Raw genomic sequence first — 21,543 nt, 5'->3', positions numbered from 1 at the left:
TGCACGCGGGCATGCCGCGCCGCCGTGTCACCATGCGTGCCGACGAGCTCACTTCCGAGCTCCTCCTGTGCCCGCTCTTGATGCATCGGGTCCGCCTCGTTGTGGGAAGCCGCTGGTGGTGACCTCACCGCCAGCAAGCTCACCGGTGGCGAAAGCCGGCCGGTCAACGACGGCCCCTGCCTCGGCTCCGGCTAATGCATGGGCCCGGCTTGACCATGGGTCCCGCATGGCAGCCCCACTGGGTGCACTGCACTGGGTGCACCTAGCAGATTAGGGTTCGGTGGAATTTCAGTTTTAAAGAAAAGGATTTCAAAAATTTATTAAAAGCATGTAAAATGTATATCTCGAGTTATATTGCTCCAAAATTGATGAAATAATTGTTGTAGTGTTCCTTGTCACCATATCTAAATGATAAAAATATTGCATGTCATTTTTTAGATACTTTAATGTAGAGCTTTATTTAATTCTTGATATTGCTGATATCTTGTAAAATGTTTAGTAAATCCTATATGTATCAGAAAAATATGATTCCAATTTGGTTGATCTATTCTTGAGATGTACTTTCTGTGAAAAATATGTCATGCATGTTATGTGGAAAAATATGGCTAGGTATGTTATGTGTATTAATTGCTGATTTCTTATAAAATTGCTAGGGCTAAAAATATGAATAATACATGTAGGTGAAACTTTTTGTACAGTGATTGTATGCTATGTAGATCATGGGAAAAATACCAAATATGTTGTTTGACACTTTTCGTAGTACAAAGTATTTTCATGCTCAATTATCCACTATAGCTTGTCGTTTTTGTGTAGGCTATTTTACTTATCCAAATGCCATGAAAATTTTATGGTAGTCTACTTAGAGTAGTACTATGCTACTGTAATTTTCTTAGATTTTTATGAGCACTAGAAATATATGTTGCTATTGTATTCCTAGTTTAAAATGAAATAAAATATTCTTCTTTAATGCATGTTTAGTTAATAATGTTTGCTTTGGTGTATCTTTGAAGCACCTTAACTTGCTATGGTGACTTGGCATGTTAGTACAGTGGTTGTAGTAGTAGTATAGTAGTACATGTTCTTGGATGATGTTGGCTACCTTGTAGAAGGGCTTTACTCCTACTATGTCCAATAAAGTTAAACATGTTCATTGACATTCCATGCATTATGATCATTACATGTCATCTCTTCGATGCACCTATGCATTAGCCCTCATACATTTACATCATACAGGATCACAAGAGGAGTTGCTAGTAGCAGTCCAGGAAGAGCAAATCGGGATAGATCCACAAGAAGTCCAGGCACAGGAGGTGCCAGAGAAAGAGGAGCCAGGAGAGGACTTGCCCGAGTGCGTGGATCATCATCCTAGTTCGTTCGAATGAGGCAAGCCCCGGAGCATTCTAAGTCTCCTACTTTATAAAAGCACTTCTTTCTATATATATGAATTTATATATTGTTGCATTAAGCTATAGGAGTTGACTGAAACCATTGATGCATTTATTACTATCCTTGCCTACCTTATTACCTTTTTACCCTGTTAGGTTAGGATCGAATAACTGCTTAGCCTTGCTTAGATCGATAGCGATCGGTGATATCCGATCACTTACATTATAGGTGGTTACTGGAAAAATTTAGCTATGGAAAGAATGATATCCTGGAATTAACCATGTGTGATGGATAATTGGAGACCGGACGGAAAAGGTTGGAGGCAACCAGACAGGGTTCTGGGGTGCTGTTAGTTTCCATCTGTGTCGATTAAGGACCGATCGTTGCTCATCCCTCTTGTCATGTTGAACGTATGCCTCACATTTAGCTAGCCGAATAAAGTACCTTTCGACCGCGAAGCTAGTGACACTATTTGGGCCGAGATCTACACGGGTGCGCGTATTGGTGCTGATGGGGGTATGACAGGGACGCGAAGAGTGAGCCCAAGGGCAGGTGCGCCCTGATTCCTGGCAGTCGGGCGGTCCCTAGGTACTGCGGCTCTAGATTATCCCGTGGCTACCAGAATAGTGTCCTTGGTGATCTAAGCTACCCTAGCAGGGGAAGTATGGTTTGTGTGAGGAATAAATCACCAGCTGGTTAGGAATCGATTCGAATCGCCATCGCTCCTGGATAGTGAGCACTTGACTCGAGCTATGGCATCGTAGTAATTATTATGGAACAATGATGGTTATCTGGATGGTATAGGATATGCTAAATCTAAATTGGTAACTGGATGTTATTGGTTAATCAAGTGATTGCTATAGTACAGGTGCTTACCTAGATGGATAGGTCATAATAAAGATGATGCAAAGTACTTAAAATGGTTTCTTCATGATAGCTTATGCTTTTCGCAAACAAGTCAGCTAGCCCACTAAAAAAGCCTTGCATAATCCTTGGTGTCGCTTTATTTTGGTTTAAGACGGGTAAGTCTAGCTGGGTACCTTCTCGTACTCAGGGCAGTTGTTCCCATTGTTGTTGCAAATGGTCAAATAGTACTACGACTATTGCATTAACTGCATGTACCCTGGCGATGGGTGACAACTAGGACCAAGGCAATGGTCATTCCGTATCTCTTATCTGATGCTTTTGTTGGAGATGACTACCTACTGGCATTGTATCTGAGCTAAAAGTGTGTGTGTGGCTTTAAAACTATTTGCTTCCGCTATTTCAGATTGAACTTGGTGTGTAATAACTTTATATTCTAAACTCTGATGTATCCTACTGTCATTGCGAACTTTATGTAACGTGTGACGGTACTTGCTAAACTTGTACGATCTTGGTTTGTATGTCGATTGGTTTGAAATCCTTCGTGGTTTCACGGACTACTGGGTTATACGGGCTTAAGTTTGCTAAATTATCTATTTTGGTGGAAGATTTCCTTACTTAATCTTGTATAATTGGTCGGTTCTGTTATAGTGCTAGAGTCCGGTCAACTCCAGGAAGGTTCCAGAGAGGGAGAATCCTGATTGGACACGTCCGGTCAATGCTGACCGGATGCTGGTCAGGTTCCGGTTACTGACCGGACGCTGAACAGTGAAGCGATCGGACTCTGGGCTCCAGCGTCCTGTCAACATCAGTAAGGGTCTAGAGAGCAGTTTTCGTGACCGGATGTGTCCGTTCAGTGCTGACCGGATGCAGATCAGTGTTCGGTCACAACTTAACGGCTCTGTGGCGGGAAGAACTGACTAGGAACGTCTAGTCACCTTGACCGGAGCGTTCGATCACCCCATAGAACGCTGACTGCAACCTCCTAACAGTTCGTTTTGAATGAGGGGGTATAAATACTTTCTCTATTCATCCAAGAAAGGTCTCTTGCACATTTGATCAGCTGAGAAATACCCTTGAGAGTGCTTTGGAGAGCAAGAGCCTAGTGAGGTGATTGAGATTTGATAATCCAAGATTAAAGCCTCATTAGTGCAAGGAGAGTAGCAAGTATGCATCCACTCTTCTCATTAGGCTTATTGTGGTCAAGTGAGAGTTCGTGCTTGTTACTCTTGGTGATCGCCATCACCTAGATGGCTTGGTGGTGATCGGGAGTTTGGTGATCATCCGGCGGAGCGTGTGGATGACCCAACTCAAGTTGTGAGCGGTTGCGGGTGATTCACCGTGATGGAGTGTCGAAGAATCAACCTGTAGAGAGCGTTTGATCCTTGCGCGGATCAAGGGGGAGCTACACCCTTGCGTAGGTGCTCCAACGAGGACTAGTGGGGAGTGGCGACTCTCCGATACCTCGGCAAAACATCGCCACGTTCCTTCTCCTCTCTTTACTTTAAGCATTTATATTTGAGCAATTCAATTATTGCCTTTACATTCCTAGAATTGCCATGCTAGAGTAGGATTGGAACTTAGATTGTAAAACTTTTGTGCGGTAGAACATTAGAAACACATTTTTGGCACAAGGGGTGAAGTGAGCTAAGTGTAGGGTTTAATTATTGTAAAGAATTTTAGAATTAGCCCAATTCACCCCCCTCTTGGGTATCTTGATCCTTTCAATTGGTATCAGAGCTTTGTGCTCACATATTTAGGCTTAACCGCCTAAAGAAAGATATCTAACGGAGATGGACCTCCTCCTATCTTTGAGGGAGATAATTTTTCTTATTAGAAAATTCACATGGAGGCTTACTTAGAAGCTCTAGATGTTGGAATTCTTAGAGCCGCCTCTTAAGGCTTCCCAAAACCTAGGGATCCCGCACATCTTTAAGGTGATGAAGTGAATTACAAAAAATGGAATGCAAAGGCTAAAAACACCATCTTTAGAGGCCACTGTAAAGATGTGTTTAACCGTGTGAGGAACCACAAGGACGCCCATGCACTACTGATCGGATATTTGTGCGCTCCATGAGAGAACTAAGAGTGAGCGTGAGGAATGCTATCATCTTATCATGAAAAAGCTGGGACCTCTGCTCTTGGTTCTTCCTCGACCAACGCGGTCAGGGCCAACTGGGAACGACCGACCGGGGACGCCCGCTCGGTGAGGGCCTAGGATTAGGCAGAGCAGATAAGGTAAGGCGCTCAAGTCAACCGCAATACCAAGGACCATACCATGCCATGCCCTGCGCACCTTCAGGACGGTGCCACCAGGCCATGTCAGACGGGCACTATGCAACCTTTCAGGCATGTCAGAGCACAAACAGTATTGTAGGCGTCGATATTTGCCGTACCAGGCGAACACGGTAGAGCCTGCCACATGCGTCTGACATAAACAATACTGTGGGCGCCGACGATCGTCTCGTACCCAACAACATGGGCAACAAGACTAGGTAGCACACGTATCCATTCTTTCTTTCTCTGACTTGTAAGGCCACCCCCTTCAACTATAAAAGGGGATGCGCTCTCTCCTCTCGGGAGGACATTCTCTCTGGCTCTAGAGAACCTGAGCACTCGAACAGCTCAACGGTTCTAGAACCCAACAGCTACACAGAGCATACGCTCCAATACTTAGCGCACGTTAGAGCACCCGTCACTCTCGATCGCTTCAGTTCAGAGTCCGACCGGTCCTTTAACACTCCATTCTCATTCGTACTCGTTTGTAATCCCATAGCAAACTTCAAGTACCTGGGCTCAGAAATGAAGTCACCGATCGACTGAAACTGGACGTAGGGCACGTTGCTTGAACCAGTATAAATCCTGCGTCATTGAGTGTTATGCCATATTCGATCACAACGCACGGCAAAACTACGAATATTTACTTGTTGATCACTTTTGACACCGACACCTTCCTTATTTGAACATATATATACCTTTTATTTTACTAAGTACTTCATTCAAGTGTGCTTACTTTAGTCAACCGCTCAAGCACCAGGGTCGTGAGTTTTTTGCGCAGTTTTTGCCGTGGCTCGATCCGGCCACTACGAAGGGCTTGTGAGATGGGATATTCCTTTATTCCTACCGATGGAGGTTTTGCCTATTCTCGTTCATAGAATTAAAACCGTCTTGGCAATGAGTTCGACGGCGGTGGATCTTGCGGCTTCAACAAAGTTTGGTGCCTCTTATCGGCGGTTGAAAGGGACATGGCTTCGATTCGGTTCCTGCTTTTTGGCAGCATCAGTCGAAGTGATGTTGAAGTCTTGAAGATGACTAGTACGAGGCGTAGGTGAAACACTACTCACAAGACAGTTCCAGTTCAATACATAACAGGACAAACAGCAAAATTATTTGTACAACAGGCACATAGGACATGCTGGGTAGCTTGTGACCCGATGCACTATTCTGTCTCCTCTCTCGACACTAGGGACCACATTGGTGGTCGCCGGAGAAATGCCATCTCTCGCCGTCAGCCAAGCTCGTCTCGCTGTAGTCTGCCAGGGCCCATCTCTGTACTCGGCGATACTGAAAGGCCATCTGCTGTCGCCATCGGCGACATGGAATGCTGCCCTGTGCCGAGAGAGCGCCTGCACGGCTGGGAACACCTCGCCGGTGAAGTAGCTCCGGTGGACTCTCTGCGCAGCGCCTTTGCCAGAGCGCGCGCCAAGCAGGTCTAGGTCGTCGGCATGCACCCGGTGTCGTCGTGTGTGGCTGGTCCGGTGGCCACCGAGCGCCTGGAACGTGGTGAAGCAGCGGCCACATGTACGACGGCACTGGAACACATTATCCCGCTGCTTCAGGCACCGCTGCGGCTGCTTGCTCTTAGTCGACGTCGAAGTGGACAGCGAGAGGAGGAGCTGCATGAAGCTGCTCCTGCTCGTCGCCCCTCTTGCAGTAGCCACGTCCATGGCTTCTTCGCGTATGTACCTACTGCACATTGACGACACTTAATGGTTGTTAAACCTTGATAATCAACGTGTGCGCAGAGACATGCTGCCATCAAATCAAATGTTGTAATGTCAAAACTAGACTTCCGCATCAGGGATGCTGTACTGTACCTCGTGCCAGCCTCAGGATCTCCCGTCGGCGTCGTCAAGTAGCGTAGCCGGTAGAGGGATGTGACACTGTCGGCAATTGCGCCACCGACCTGCTTCCCCTCGAGACACAGCTCCGCATAGTTCTCATAGAAAGTGGTGACTATTTTGTGCTTCGCGAGCTGACGAACGCTTATGAGATTCTCCTGAAGTCCAGGAACGAGGTACACATCTTGGATTTTGATGTACTGTGTATGTATGTCGCCAATCTTATGGACGAGCAGCCGGACGCCATCTGCTGCTCTGACGGCTGTTCCGGCAGGTGGATCCCGAAGGTTACAAAGAATTCTAGCATCGCCCACAGCATGGTGGGTGGCGCCTGAATCCAACCAGAGAACCAGCACCAGGGAAGCCAGTGGTTGTTGTTCGGACAGCACAAAAATTTTGGAGTCACCCCGTTCTTCAATGGAACCACTGGAGTTTAGAGGCCTTCCTCCGTCCACACTGGCCATGGAAAAAAAAAAACTAGACTTAATAATCAGTAGAAATGTTGTCAAGTCTCGATTCAAACAAGTTCCTTTTTACAACACTGTTACAATTGTAGCAAGAGTTGAAGACGAGCTGTGAATTTGAGTATTTGACTAGTTATCAGCTAGTTCTACAAAATGCACTGGCAGATCAGTTTAGGCATGCCAGCATGCTTTTTTTTTTTCTGTCAGCTGTTGCACTCGGAGTACAATAAAACATGCACCAAACAGAGAGTTGTGGATCTTTAGTAACTTTATTGTAAAAGGTCAAAATTTCAGGAGAGGTGCAGTAGGCGCTGGGACCTTGAGGCGACTTCCAAATGACGCTTTACTTTTCTAATTTTGATATTAATTAGTTCGCTGTAATCCTCCTTCTTGGAGTCATAACAGAATCTAATTGCTAAATATTGGTTTTAACTAAAATAACTGCACAGAATAGCAGGGTACATCATAAATAATGACTATTTGGCTATTTGGCACCAACTACTAAGTTCAGCCAATTCCAAAGATGGTCGCATACAAAGTGTTTTTCATTATTCATCATTGCTTTTGGAGTTCAAATTTGCATGATCATGCCTACAGATAACAGAAAGTGTAAAAACTGAATCCATAACAAGAGCAGTCTTATTCTTATACAAGAAAGGAAGTATTTGTACCTAAGATGGATGTCAAGTGAAAAATCTTCTGAAAAAGTAAGATACTTTAATTAACATACTTGAAATCGGGCGGGTTGGACGGCCAATCGGGCAGGAACTTGTGGAGGGGATGGCGGGGCAGCCAGAGGTAGTCGCGCCAGTTGAGCAACGTCTCCTTGCGCAAGTTGAAGCTCGTGGACAGCCGTATCTTCCTGGCCGGGTCGTCGGAGTACAGCTTGGCCTTCTCCTCCGGCGGCAACCGGAAGAAGTCGCCCCCCACGGCCATCACCGACGCAATCAAGTCGGCATGTATCCCATGGTTGAGGACCTGGAAGAAGCCGTGCGAGCGGCAGGCGTCGCCGATGGCGGCGACAACCGCGGCGCGGTCGGGGCTCCCTAGGTCGACGGCAGGGATGCGCGCGCCGGTGACGACCTCGGCGAGGCGAGGGCGCTGCGCCTCCGGCCGGATGTAGTTCTCCGGCAGGGTGTCGTCTGGTTCAAACCTCTGGAACATGTGCATCCCCGGCAGCGACCGCGACTGGTCCCCCTCATCTTCCAATCCATCCTTGCTTGTCATGGTCCTGAAACGGATATAAACGGTGGTGAAGGCTGATCAGGAAGACGTTATCGAGTCCCCTTTCCCGAGAGATGCTGCTATCAACAACAATATTTCCGCTAGTTTCTTTTCTAGACGAAGAAAAGATGATCTGGGTAAAAACGAACCTGTACTTGCGGAGCTCAACGATGGCGCGACGCTTGAGCGGAGGGTCCGCCGCCGCGAGGGTGAGCCCGGAGACGGCGGCGCTCTAGGGTTCGCTCCTCTTCTTGCTCTTGTCCCCTTCTTCCAATTTTCCACCGAAGAAAGGTGCAAGCAGAGCAGAGCAGAAAAGAGAAGAGCAGGTACTCCCTCCGTAAGTATAAGGTTTGGGTCGGACGCGATGCACGCCGCGAGATCTGAGTCCCATGTGAACCGGATCCGAGGTAAAAATGCTGCGCCATGTACGACATCACCCGCACGCAGTATTGGGTAGGGATCAGAACGGTCGGGAACGGTCGGGAAAATATCTTAACCATTCTCGCTCATGTATTTTTTTTGCCGGGAATGGAAACGGGAACGGAAAGGCTGGACGGGAAAACGAATCCGGTATTACGGGATATCGGGAATGGAATATTTCGAACGGGAACGTGTCGATTACGATCGGAAAGCGGTAACACAAAACGGAAACATCGATATATGTAACCACTTGAAACAGTGAGCTCGATGCAACAATAGCAACCATGCATAATCCATATGCAAACAATAGCAAACAGTGAGCTCGTCAGAATATTTATGCAAAGAAAACTACAGAACTACCAAAAAAAGAAAATGGAAAAGAAAAATGAACAAAGGACCCTGCTCCTGTGCTCCATGCGTGAATTCCTGGGCCAAGCAACGATGGGCAGCCTGCATGACTCGTCAGCTCACTCTTCCCGACGGTATCACTGGGCCAAGCATGGAACGATGGAACGTTGGGCCGTTTGCAGGCCTTAAAAACGGGAATTTCCCGCGGGAATTTTCCTGAGCAAATATGGGATCCGCTAATTCGATCGGGAAATCACTCTAACCGATTTCGATTCCGGATTCGCCGAATTTTTCCGGATTTCTTCCCGAACCGTTTTATCCCGAGAAAATGATATCCGGTCGGGAATTTCGGTATTCGGTGTCGGTCGGTACGGGAATTTCCCGTTCCCGCTTTCATCCCTGGTATTGGGGACTTTTTGCTGACATGACCAGTGACCAGCAACTCTGTGTCTGTCACTCTCGTCCCGGATGATAACCGTAACCAAAGAATGAAAATATAAATCATAAATAACTTTTAAGCCATATAAAAAGATTTATCTTGAAAAATATTTTTATTAAAATATACATATATTATTTTTAAAAAAATGTTTTTAAAAAACAAGAGTCAAAGTAATATTTTGAAGATTGTATCGCTATTAAAACGATTTTTTTTTAAGTACCGAGGGAGTATGTCATACACTCATACTGTATGTGAAGAGAAAGAGAAGGTCAATAGTCAAACTCGGTGTGGCCCCGCAGAGCAACACACGCAGGTGGTATAGTTACTGGAATGCCCCCGCTCAAGCATCGAACAAGAGAGAGAACAGGAGACTCGAATGCCGCCGTCGTCTTCGCCGGTGGTGCGTCTTCGACTCGACCCCCTCACCTGTGACCTCATGCCGCAGCCCTCCACAGCGCCGTCGCCGGTCGTCGATGCCCCTCCCTCCAGGTACTCCCCGGCGCACGACCCCTCATCCCCTTTCTCCCGTTTTCCCCCGATTCCTTCCTAAATCCAGGCATCAGTCTGAGAAAACTGACTCGATTGCATCCCCTGCATCTCCATCGACGAAGCGGGGTCGACGCGAGGTCTTCGCCGCCCGAGGTCATCCTCGACTCTGGCGCCGCCATGCACGCCACGGGCTGCGCGGAGCTGCTCTCCAGGCCGACGACGAGGCCCGCGCCGGAAGGAAGCGGGTCGTTCCGCACGCGCGGCGGCGAGGTCCTGGACGCCGTCGCCGTCGGGTCCGTGGCCACGCCGCGGTTCTTCGTGCATCAGGTCTACCAGGTCCCCGGGCTGGGGCGGGGGGAGCGCGCCGTCGTCATCGTGTCCGTGCGCCAGCTCACGCGGCTGGGCCTCGCCGTCACCTTCGGCTGCGAGGCCTGTGACGTCAGGAACCGGGGCACCGGCGCCCTCGTCGGGGAGGGCCGCCTGCGGGAGGAGGACGGCTTCTACTACCTTGATTACCTCAGGGTCCCTCACCCTCAAAGCTAGCTGAGGCTTTTTGCCTCGCCTCCATGGTCATTGCTGTCTGGCATCACGGGAAGGTACAAGTACAAACAACAGCGACCATCAGTCCTCGATCAACAAAGCCTAGTCACAAGTCGATACCCATTCTCGCTCATCGGAGGGGGAGAAAACAGACAAGAAGAGAAAAATTTAGAGAAGTTGCTTGGCTATGCATTCTGTAGAATCGGTGATGTTATATTTGTTTCTTGTCCTACTTCCTTCCCGATTTGTTCACCCCTTGCAAATACGCACGCTTGTATCGGTGTTGATTACTTTAGGATATGTCTAGTACAGGTTAGATTCTCATGCTTGAGAGTTTGATTTCTTCCTCTAGACTAGATGAATGTCAAACCCTTTAGCTAACAGTACCCGAATTCTGAACTGAACTTCTCCACTGTACAAGTCATGACCTTTTAGGTCCAGTTCAGTAGTTCACAAGTTGAGTCTGCTTTACCTACTCGGCTCTTGTATAATGTTAATATCATTCTCTATCTGTACTTAATATTGTTTCCTTGAAGTCGAGAAGTCAATATTTCAGATGGGTTGTTTCTTAGGGCTATCTGTTATGAACTCAGATGATCAGTGTCGCATTGCTGTTATGAACTCAGATGATCAGTGTCACATTGGGATTTGGGATTGGTATTTCATTCCAATTTCCCAATTTAGGTATCTTGCCATCGACCCTGCACCTGTGTAATCTTTAGGATTATGATTTATGGGACCAGACCATTGGAATACTTCACGAATGATTAATATGTTGCAGCATATTTTGAAGTTCAAACTAAATTTCTGTATTACTTAAAAGTCATGTTATTTTCATTTTCTTTTTTTCTTCTTCTTGCTGATTAATTCATGAGTTTTATATGTTGTTTTCAAGTTGGCATCTTATATATTCAGCTCTGCTCTGAATGTACTATAATTCACTTGATACTTCTTTGCTCGTATGTTGTGGAACCTGGATATCATTTGTCATTTTAGGCCCTGTTTAACGTTTACAATGATAATTATTCTCTTGGTTATATGACCCAAAGTTTTATTTCTTCTTTGCAAGGAACATTACCTAAAGTTCATTATACTTGATTTATTCCCGACATGTTCAGTTTTCAACATGTTTACGCCTCTGTTCAATTTTATTTGGTTTTATTGCTGGGCAAACTCATGTAGTTAGCCTAGTCACGCACTACCAGTTATGTGCTTATTATTTATGATTTGAATCTTATGTATTATCACGCAAAAAAAACAACTTTATCAAAAGGGACGTATACAACTTACAAACAAATCTTCTTTTTCGACGATTTGTGGCAAATTCAGTAATTCAGAAAGAGTGCCGGAAGCAACAACTAGTCTCATGTACGATACGGAGTACCGAGGCTTGCCTGAAGATTTGCATTTTGAAGCTTCAGGCTTGTGGTCCAGGAAGGCATGCACCAGCTTTCTGGAACAACTCAATTCGAGCCATAGCTCCTCGAGGAGGTGCCGATGAGCCATCCTGCTTGGCCGCTCTGTCTCTGAAATTGCAATTACCATTTCCATCAGGGTGTATTGCCATTGCATCTCCCCAAGCCTGTCCATGATCACTACTGTAAGAATGCAGGGCTTGTCTGCTCAAAGAAAGGGCGGCTGCATTTTTTTTATTTATAATATCAGGATGAAATGTGTCGGGTTCGTAAACCCGGGGTCCCTCAGGGACCGGATTCCGCGCCAGGGCTCGGCCCAGGAAAAACAGCATGTAGCCCTTGGGCCGGCCCAAGAGCAAAAAACAACGGGCCGGGAGGACAGTCCGGTCGCCGAATGGGAGGTCTACCCGAAAGAACAAACGCCCACTCGTCAACTTCTTCGGCCCACCTCTCTGACCGGAGCGCTCGCTTCGGGCACCGGCCGCCTCCAGGCGGTCCCCCCGATCGGAAGGCCTGGCCCAAAACACCGCTTCCTACTCCGACCCCGCGACTCCGACCGGGGACCTGTAGGAAGCATGCGTAACGCTCAGGACCGACTGGGGCCATCCGACCGGGGACGCCCGCTCGGAAGGGACCAGGGGCAGACGGAGAAGGCAGCGCACAAAGTCAAAACCACGGTATCGGGACCATACCCTGCACGCCTGCGGGAACAGTACTCCTCAACCGCCCTGACACAAAACAGTATTGTAGGCACCGACACTGGCACCTACAGTATTGTAGGCGCCATTGGACTCCCATACGGCAAAGAGTCTCCCCCATGCCTCTGGACATCGATAGTGGGCGCCAGGGTTCACCATACCTGGTACGCAGGGTAGGGCTCCTCACGTAACAATAGTATTTTGCAGGTACCGACATCCACCCTTCCTGAAGAAGCCAACGCAACCCCCATGTGCACCTGACATTCTACAGTGACATCAATAGTATTGTGGGCGCCTACCATCATCGCTACCCTCGTCGGCGTGGGCAACAAGGCTTAGAAACATCCATACTCTCCCTCTCACCTGTAAAGCCATCCCCTTTATCTATAAAAGGGGATGCGCTCCCTCCAACGGAAGAGGACGATTCTTCTTCAAGCTTAGATTCACTAGATCGATAACTCACAACTCTTCAAGCACACGCTTGAAGACCTAGCTCATAGCGGAGTTCCGGTCACTCTCGGCCCTTCCGGTCGGACCCGATCGGGCCTCTCGTACACCCCTCATTTCTCCTTCTTGTTTGTAACCCCACTACAGACTTCGAGCACCTGGGCTCAGGAATAAAGTCACCGACCGACCCAGACTGGACGTAGGGCATGTTGCCTGAACCAGTATATATCCTTTGTCATTGAGTGCTAGGCCACCTCCGATCACAACGTACAGCAAAACTACAAATATTCACTAGTTGGTCACTTTCTGTACCGACAGTTGGCGCCGTCCGTGGGGAAGACGCTGTACGTTCAACACTTTTTGGTCATCGGATGGCCCATTTTTCCGCCACCCCCACCGCGGGGGGCTCGGGCGACGCGATTCGCCTCGGCTCACTGGAGTATCCCGCACTCTCGCCTGCGGGCATGCGGGTTCCACTCGTTTTTGAGCCATCCCAGGCCTTCCTCTTCGGAAGCCTGGACTTCGTCGCCGACCAGCTCGGCGTACTCCACCTCCGCGAGGAGACTCACGACCCGGCACCCGTCGAAGAGACGTTCTCCATCGACTCCGGGACGCGCGACCTCAACGGCGCGGCATCTGCGCTTCATTCCGAGCAAACTCTCTGCTCAAACCCCACCGTAAGTAATACGCGTACCTTTATTCGCCCTTTATTTACTACCTCCCACCGATCATCCGGAGGGACTACACCACCCATGCTACGAACACTGTACGTTCGGTTCCCCTATGGCCTCGCGTCCTCCGCAGACGCTTATGCTCGGGGGCTTCAAAGAACGCTGGTACCATCCCCCCACGTCCGAATTCGTAGGAATGGCAGGCTCCGCTCCTGCCGTTTCCCACAAACTCCCGAATAACGGGGGCGAGAGCGATTGTTCCAGCATCGGTGAGGTGGCGTTCCACCACCATCCGTCCCGGGAATGCGCTATGGCGGATGGTCCAGCACAACCGCCGGTGGTGGCCGAGTCCGCGCAAACTCACACCCCTCCGGACACGCGTGCAGAGGCCCTCACGTCTGCACAAGCACACGCCGAGGAACTACGACAACGATAGCAGAACCCGCCACCTGCGCTGGCACGACCGGTGTGGCACGTTGCGCCCCATGCGCATGGCCCGGCGAGCAGCGCCCAGGGCCGCGCTCGTCAGGTCCGACGCGACATTGTGAACGAGGGGAACGATGTCCCACAATTCGCCCGAGCCGGCTAGAATATCGCTGCTGCAGCAATGCTTCTCCGCGGTGTTCCCGAGCCCGTCGACCCCTAGGAGCGGGCAGTCTACCGAAACCTCCGGGTTCTAGTAGAGGCCGCCGCCGTCCAACAGGCGGAAAGCTCCGCATCGCGACTCCGACCCGCGCCCTCTCTCCCCACCGGGGGGACGGGGACGCACCAGCCGGATCACTCCGTTCGCTCGCCACTGCAGCCGATAGGCTCGGCTCGGGGTACGGCAGCCGCGCCACGGTCCGACCGGGCACCTGCTCCACACTGACCGCTGGGACGCGAGCGGCCCGATCCGCGCCAAGACGCTCGTAGCGTCATCAACGACCGGCATCAGGCCCGACACGGCGACGACGTCCGCCGTATGGCAGCAGGCAACACGGATCCCGGCCGAACCATCGAGGGAAGCGGTGAAACGCGCCCTGGGCGCGGTCGCCGGCCGAACGACCGGAGCCCTAGCCCTGAGGGCCCGGGGCCATGGGCCTTCAGCCGGCGCATCCAGGAAAGCACCGTTCCCATAGCGTTTCCGACCTCCCTCCAACATCACCAAATACACTGGGGAGACTAACCCAGGCATTTGGCTCGAAGACTTCCGGCTCGCCTGTCAAGCCGGAGGAGTGGATGATGACTATTTCATCATCCAGTATCTTCCCATTTGCGTGGGGGAACATGTTTGGGCATGGCTTGAATTCCTTCCACACAACAGCATCCTGCGACTGGGCGGACCTCAAGAGGGTCTTCGTCAGGAATTTTCAGGGGACGTACGTCCGCCCGGGGAACTCCTGGGACCTCAAGAGCTGTCAGCATGAGCCCAGTGAGTCCCTGCGGGATTACATCCGCAGGTTCTCTCAACGATGCAACTCCCTCCCTGATGTCATCGACGCGGACGTCATCAGCGCATTCCTTTTTGGGACAAACTGTGAGCCCCTGATCCACAAGCTTGGCTACCCGAAACCCCGCACCACCCGTGATCTGCTCGATGTTGCCACCAACCATGCCTCTGGCGAGGAGGCGGTCAGGGCAGTCTTCAGCGGAGGTCAGGACAAAGGCAACCCCAAGCGCACGGATCCAGACGAAGGCCCCTCCGCTCAGAGGGGCAAGAAGAACAAGAAGGATCGACACCGATCGGACAACACCGCGTTGGTCGCCGCAACTGATCGCGCGCCTAGGCAGCCCCAATAGGGACTGCCTGACCACTTCAACAAACTCATGGATGGTCCGTGCCCCAACCATGCCTACCCCGTCAAACACCTCTACAGGGAGTGCGAGCTCCTCAAACATTTCCTCTGATAGGTCGGCGGGTCAAAGGAGGGAGACGGCAAGGAGCCGGCAGCCAAGAGGGGAGGCGCGACAGGCAAAGACGGAGACAGTTTCCCCGAGCCCGAGGAGTGCATCATGATCTTCAGAGGGTCCGACGCCATTTGGACTAAACGTCAGCATAAGGTACGCTACAGGGAGGCGTGCACCGCCGAGACGGTCATCCCCTCCTTCCTCAACTGGTCGGCATCCCTGATCACCTTTGATCAGAGGGACCATCCCTCCTGTGTCGTGAGACCAAGACGCTACCCGCTTGTCGTTGACCCCATCATCCGCAAGAAGCGCCTCACCAAGGTGTTGATGGATGGAGAGAGCAGCCTCAACATCCTTTACATCAACACCCTCGATGCCATGCGCATCCCTCGGTCAGAGCTCCGCCCGGTGGACTCCCCCTTCCATGGGGTGATCCCGGGAGCACAGGCATACCCGCTCGGACAGATCGATCTGCCCGTCACGTTTGGCAGCCGAGCCAACTTCCGCTTGGAGGTCCTCACCTTCGAGGTGGTGGACTTTCCAGGGTCCTACCACGCCATCTTGGGGCAGCCATGCTACGCAAGGTTCATGGCCATCCCCAACTACACCTACCTCAAGCTGAAGATGCCGGGGCCGAACAGCGTCATCACCATAAGTAGCGCCTTCTCGCACGCCTTCGCGTGCGACCGCGAGCACTACGAGCTCGTCACCGCGGTCGTCAACTCGTCCGAGCTTCCGCGGCTCGGGGAGTTGTCAACCCTAGCAGTCCCAGACTGCAACAAACTGACCTCCTCGACGGCCTTCCGCTCGCTCGAGGAAACCAAGGTAATGGGTGTCGACCCCGCTGATCCAGCCAAAATGGTACGAATTGGGACCTAGCTCCTGGCCAAATAAGAATGCGAGCTCGTCGACTTCCTACGCGACAATCGCGATGTCTTCATATGGCAACCTTCTGACATGCTGGGGATACCACGGGAGGTCACCGAGCACGCACTATGCCTTGTCCCGGGCTCAAAGCCCACCAAGCAATGCCTGCGTCGTTTCGACGATGAGAGGCGCAGGGCCATTGGTGAAGAAATCACCAAGCTCCTAACGGCCGGATTCATCAAGGAGGTTTTCCACTCCGACTGGCTCGCCAATCCTATCCTTGTCAGAAAAAAGACCGAGGAATGGAGAATGTGCATCGATTATACTGGACTCAACAAGGCGTGTCCTAAGGATCACTTTCCTTTACCACGCATAGACCAGATAATCGACTCCACCTCGGGTTGCGAGATCCTTTCCTTTCTGGATGCCTACTCAGGCTATCACCAGATCGTGATGAAAGAGTCCGATTAGCTTGCGACCTCCTTCATCACCTCATATGGTTTATACTGCTACGTGACCATGCCTTTTGGCTTAAAGAACGCTGGCGCCACCTACGAAAGGTACATGCAGCAGTGCTTCACCGACCAAATAGACCCGCCCGATTAGCCTGATCAGGGCGAACGGCCAAAACCAACAATCACCGTCTATGTTGACGACATAGTGGTCAAAACAGCCCGAGCGTGCGACCTGATCGCAAGCTTAGCCGCAATGTTCGCAAACCTCCGAAGGTTCAACATCAAACTGAATCCCGAAAAATGTGTTTTTGGGGTTCCGAAGGGGAAGCTGCTTGGATACATCGTATCCGAGCGCGACATCAAAGCCAACCCCGAAAAGATCGTGGCCATCTCCAACATGGGCCCTGTACGCAACGTGAAGGGCGTACAAAGGCTCATCGGCTGCCTGGCGGCCCTAAGCCGCTTCATCTCCTGCCTCGGCGAATGGGGGATGCCACTCTACAAGCTCCTCAAAAAACGGACGCCTTCGTCTGGACTGAGGAAGCCCAGCAGGCTCTCAAAAGCCTCAAAACGTCCCTGACGTCAGCCCCGATCCTCGTCGCTCCCGAACAGGGGGAACCCCTCCTCCTCTATGTCGCGGCAAGTAACCATGTGGTGAGTGTCGCCCTAGTCACCGAAAGGGAGGAACCAGGACACCAGCTCAAGGTACAATGACCCGTATACTTTGTTAGAGAAGTACTCACCGACCCCAAGGTTCGGTACCCCCAAGTGCAGAAGCTCCTATATGCCGTGCTAATGGCCACTAGGAAGCTCCTACACTACTTCACCGACCACGAAGTCATAGTCGTCACTTCATACCCACTCGGAGACATCATCCGCAACCGCGACGCCACGGGACAAATCTCTAAATGGGCCCTTGAGCTCATGGGACATGACATCAGGTATACCCCCCGCACCGCTATTAAGTCTCAAGCTCTCGCGGATTTTGTCGCCGAATGGGCGGAGGTCTAGCTACCGGTCCCGGACGTCTCCCACGAGTACTGGACAATGTACTTTGATGGATCCATAATGGCGCCCGGCTTGGGGGCTGGAGTGGTTCTGATCTCCCCAGACGGGAGTAGGCTCTGCTACGCCATCCACCTCCACTTTTTGGCTTCAAACAACGCCGTAGAATACGAGGCCCTTATCAACAGACTATGCATCACCATCGAGCTCGGTGCTACACGACTCTACGTCCGTGGTGACTCGGAGCTAGTCGTTGATCAGGTCATGAAGGAGTCCTCCTGCAAAAGCCCCCTCATGGTAGCATACTGCTAAGAGGTGCGCAAGCTCGAAGACAAGTTCTAGGGAATCGAGCTGCATCACGTCCCTCGAAGGGACAACAATGCCGCCAATTTCCTTGCAAAACTAGCCGCCAGGCAAGATCCATCCCCGAGCGGGGTCTTCATCAACGATGTCCATGAGCTGTCCGCCCGCATCCTAGAAGGTCTGACCCAGACACGCCCCGACGGCCAATTGGCGATCGGGGACTCTGACCCTGACGCCCAGCCAGTGCCCGGGGGCTCCGACCCCAGTAGCTCTCCGACACCTGCAAACGTCACCATACTAGCACTCGATGAAACCGATTGGCGGGTACCGCTACTCGCCTACCTCCTCGAGGAGGTCCTCCCACCCAAAAGGACTGAAGCCCGATGAATCGCTCGATGCGCCAAGACCTTCGTCAGTGCTCAGTAACGAACTCTACAAACGGAGCCCGTCAGGGGTGCTCATGAAGTGCGTCCCCGCCAGCCAGGGGAAGTAGATCCTCCTCGAGGTTCATGCCGGGATCTACGGGCATCACGCGGCCCCAAGGTCTCTGGTCAGAAAAACCTTTCGCCAAGGTTTTTACTGGCCCACCACGCTACGAGATGCGGAGGAAATCGTTCGCAGGTGTGAAGGATGTCAGTTCTACGCTTGGCAAACCCATTTACCGGCGTAAGAGCTCCAAACCATCCCAATCACCTGGCCATTCGCAGTCTGGGGCCTCGACATGGTAGGACCCCTCAAAAAAGGCCCAGGCGGCTTCACTCACCTACTCGTAGCAGTCGACAAGTTTACCAAGTGGATAGAGGCCAAGCCCATAACCAATCTCCGCTCAGAAGAGGCGGTCAAATTATTCCTCGACATCATCTACCAATTCGGTGTTCTTAACTATATTATCACTGACCACGGTACCAACTTCACCGAAAAAGAAGTTCCTGGACTTTAGTGATGGATACGGCATCATAATCGACTGGGCTTCGGTCGGACATCCACGAACTAACAGTCAGGTCGAACACGCCAATGGCATGGTCCTCTAAGGACTCAAGTCGCGCATCTTCAACCGACTCAACAAACACGTCAGGCGATGGGTTGCTGAGGTCCCAGTGATCCTTTAGAGCCTGAGAATGACCCCAAACCGATCCATGGGATTCACACCTTTCTTCCTGGCCTACGGAGTAGAAGTTGTGTTGCCCTCCGACCTCGACCACAGCGCACCAAGAGTAAAAGCTTTCGACCGCAACTGAGCCGCGGAGGCTCAGTAAGACGCCATCGACCTACTCGAAGAGGCTCGCGAGACAACCATCATTCGCTCCGCTCGCTATCAACAAACCCTCCGTAGGTACCACGAAAGGAAGATCAGACGAAGGATACTTGAAGTCGGCGATCTCGTACTCCGAAGGACCCAATCGACGAAGGAAAAACACAAGCTCTCTCCACCCTGGGAAGGACCCTATATGGTAACCAAAGTAATCTGACCGGGCACCTACCGACTGGAGGACAACAACGGCAACAACACTTGGAACATTGAGCAGCTACGTTGTTTTTTCCCTTAAAACTTAGCCTAAGCACTTTCAATTAGAACACATGCTCCCATAAGAGTGCCCCCGCCCGAAACACTTTCAACCCGGGTCGCTCGGGGGCTCCATAAGTATACAAATATTGAGTATTACCTATCTTTTTCTTTACTATCACATGGTATACAACTTTCTCCCCAAACAGAAACACAATCCATTCCTTTGATTACCCTACGTAACCCTGTTCTTACTCCCAAACCAAGCGCACCCCGCCTTCTACGGATGCGAGCAACCGAGCCTCACAGGCCACGCCCCGGGCTCCCAAGATCGCACCCTACGGGACAAAACGGGTAGGTACGAAAGAGAAAGGATAAAGACAAAGGTTATGCTAGGACAGAAACAAGGAAGCAAATATGGTTGTTTCGTCACAGGGTAGTACGGTTATATTTATTGATGCAAAGAAACTATTTACATGGGGACATACCCATAAAACTTAACTATTACACTTTTTTCTACGACTACAAATACTACTACAGCCGCTCAAACGACATCGCCTGGAAGCCAAAAAAGAAACCGGATGCAACCACCAGGACCTGCTCGACTCCACTCCTCCGACTTCAGCAAAACGCAATAGATACCTCCAGGGCGTCGCACCTATAGATGCTCAACAGAAGAACATGGAGCTCCTGACCTTCTCATGCAGTCGAGGCAGCTCCTTGATGGGGGCACCGCTCCCAAGGTATGGTCGCCATGGCCGAAAGAAATCTCATCAAACTTTATGAACTGGCCAACTTGAGCAGCTATAGGCACGGAACCCTCCACCGGCACAATCGTGAGTAACCTCCCCTCCGACGAAGCTCGCCGAAAAAGATCCACCAGAGGGAGTCTACACTTGGCTCCATCCCGAAGAAGACCTCACAGATCAAATCTAGCATCACTTCCAGCCCGACATCACGCCCTGGGTTCACAAAAGGATCTATAAGTCCTCCCCCCTCGCTCATTCTCTCTCTCACTTAGGAACCACCGTGGCATACAGGCACTCTCGGTGAGAAGGAAGAAGGAGAGACAATAGTTGGAGAATGGGCAAAGGACTGCGACGGAGAGCCCTCTCCCTCCCCCTATTTAAAGAAGAAAAGCAGATGATCAAAGCTCAAAACTCTGCCCCCATTCAATGCGGATGGGAAACGACGGGACACGCCCAGGCCGAAGGGACGCACATTGACTAATGGAGCAACACCGGGTCAGACAAAACGTCGCCTAGCAGGACGAAATGTGGCTTGGGTATGGCCCACCACTATCGCATGACTGGGCACAAAAACCAAAGCATCACCACACGCAGACAGCTCCCCGCTCCCCCAGGCCAGGGGAGACCTAAAATGAAATCTTCGTCGGGAGACCAACCGCCCCACTGAGTCGATCGAGTCGCTCAGTATCCACACCAGGACACAAGTAGGAAGCAAAGGGACGCCCCATGTAGGCCATGCCAACTCCGTCACGAACGACGAGCACGGGTCCCGGTCGGACGTTTCTGACCGAAGCTCTCCGAGCCCTGTCACTCCAGTCGCCAAGGTAAAAACTATCAAAACCCCCTCTGTTCCATTATAAAACCATTCATACATCCATACGCGCATTCATTTCATACGCCTGAACCCCCTAGATGGTTAGGGCATGAACCGCCAGGGGGCTCGGGAACTAAGCATCGCACGTGCAGCGAAATGCACCAGAACGCTCCGTGTTGCGTCATGAAGCGACGGTTGCCTCATTCGACATGGGCAACCAACAGAGCCAGGGGAGAATACCATAGATGAGCACCGTGTGGTCCTAGCCTGGTCTGGCAGACCGGGTCATCTTAACCTTCTCGTTCGATCCTAAACCTCTCGCCAGGCCCACAGAATCTCCATCGAAGGGGAGGCCGTTAGGCCACCCAGGTCGGTCTCCGGAACGACCTAGGCATCTGTCGGGTTGCAGGTAAAGGAGTAGTGGAATGTCACA

At 51.1% G+C, this 21,543-nt stretch overlaps 2 protein-coding genes across 3 annotated transcripts; one reads left to right on the top strand and one right to left on the bottom strand.

Moving 5' to 3' along the window:
- Positions 1-5,539: 5,539 nt before the first annotated feature.
- On the bottom strand, positions 5,540-8,414 carry LOC136451352 (uncharacterized). Of its 2 annotated transcripts, none has more exons than XM_066452060.1 (4): positions 8,209-8,414; positions 7,566-8,066; positions 6,348-6,827; positions 5,540-6,219 (listed from the first exon to the last, which is right to left on the bottom strand). In XM_066452060.1, exons 2-4 carry the CDS (start codon positions 8,060-8,062, stop codon positions 5,637-5,639), a joined length of 1,560 nt encoding a protein of 519 aa, XP_066308157.1. In that variant the 5' UTR covers positions 8,063-8,066; positions 8,209-8,414; the 3' UTR covers positions 5,540-5,636. The 2 variants fall into 2 exon arrangements, with proteins under 2 accessions (XP_066308157.1, XP_066308158.1); XM_066452061.1 differs by having other exon boundaries at positions 5,540-6,216.
- A 1,171-nt stretch (positions 8,415-9,585) lies between these two features.
- On the top strand, positions 9,586-10,982 carry LOC136451351 (uncharacterized). The gene is made up of 2 exons (XM_066452059.1): positions 9,586-9,755; positions 9,878-10,982. Exons 1-2 carry the CDS (start codon positions 9,643-9,645, stop codon positions 10,296-10,298), a joined length of 534 nt encoding a protein of 177 aa, XP_066308156.1. The 5' UTR covers positions 9,586-9,642; the 3' UTR covers positions 10,299-10,982.
- Positions 10,983-21,543: the final 10,561 nt, after the last annotated feature.

This window comes from Miscanthus floridulus, chromosome 5, assembly GCF_019320115.1.
Source record: "Miscanthus floridulus cultivar M001 chromosome 5, ASM1932011v1, whole genome shotgun sequence".
Lineage (NCBI taxonomy): Eukaryota > Viridiplantae > Streptophyta > Magnoliopsida > Poales > Poaceae > Miscanthus > Miscanthus floridulus.
The sequence above is the reverse complement of the archived record's forward strand: the minus strand, read 5'-3'. Positions and strand labels throughout refer to the sequence as shown.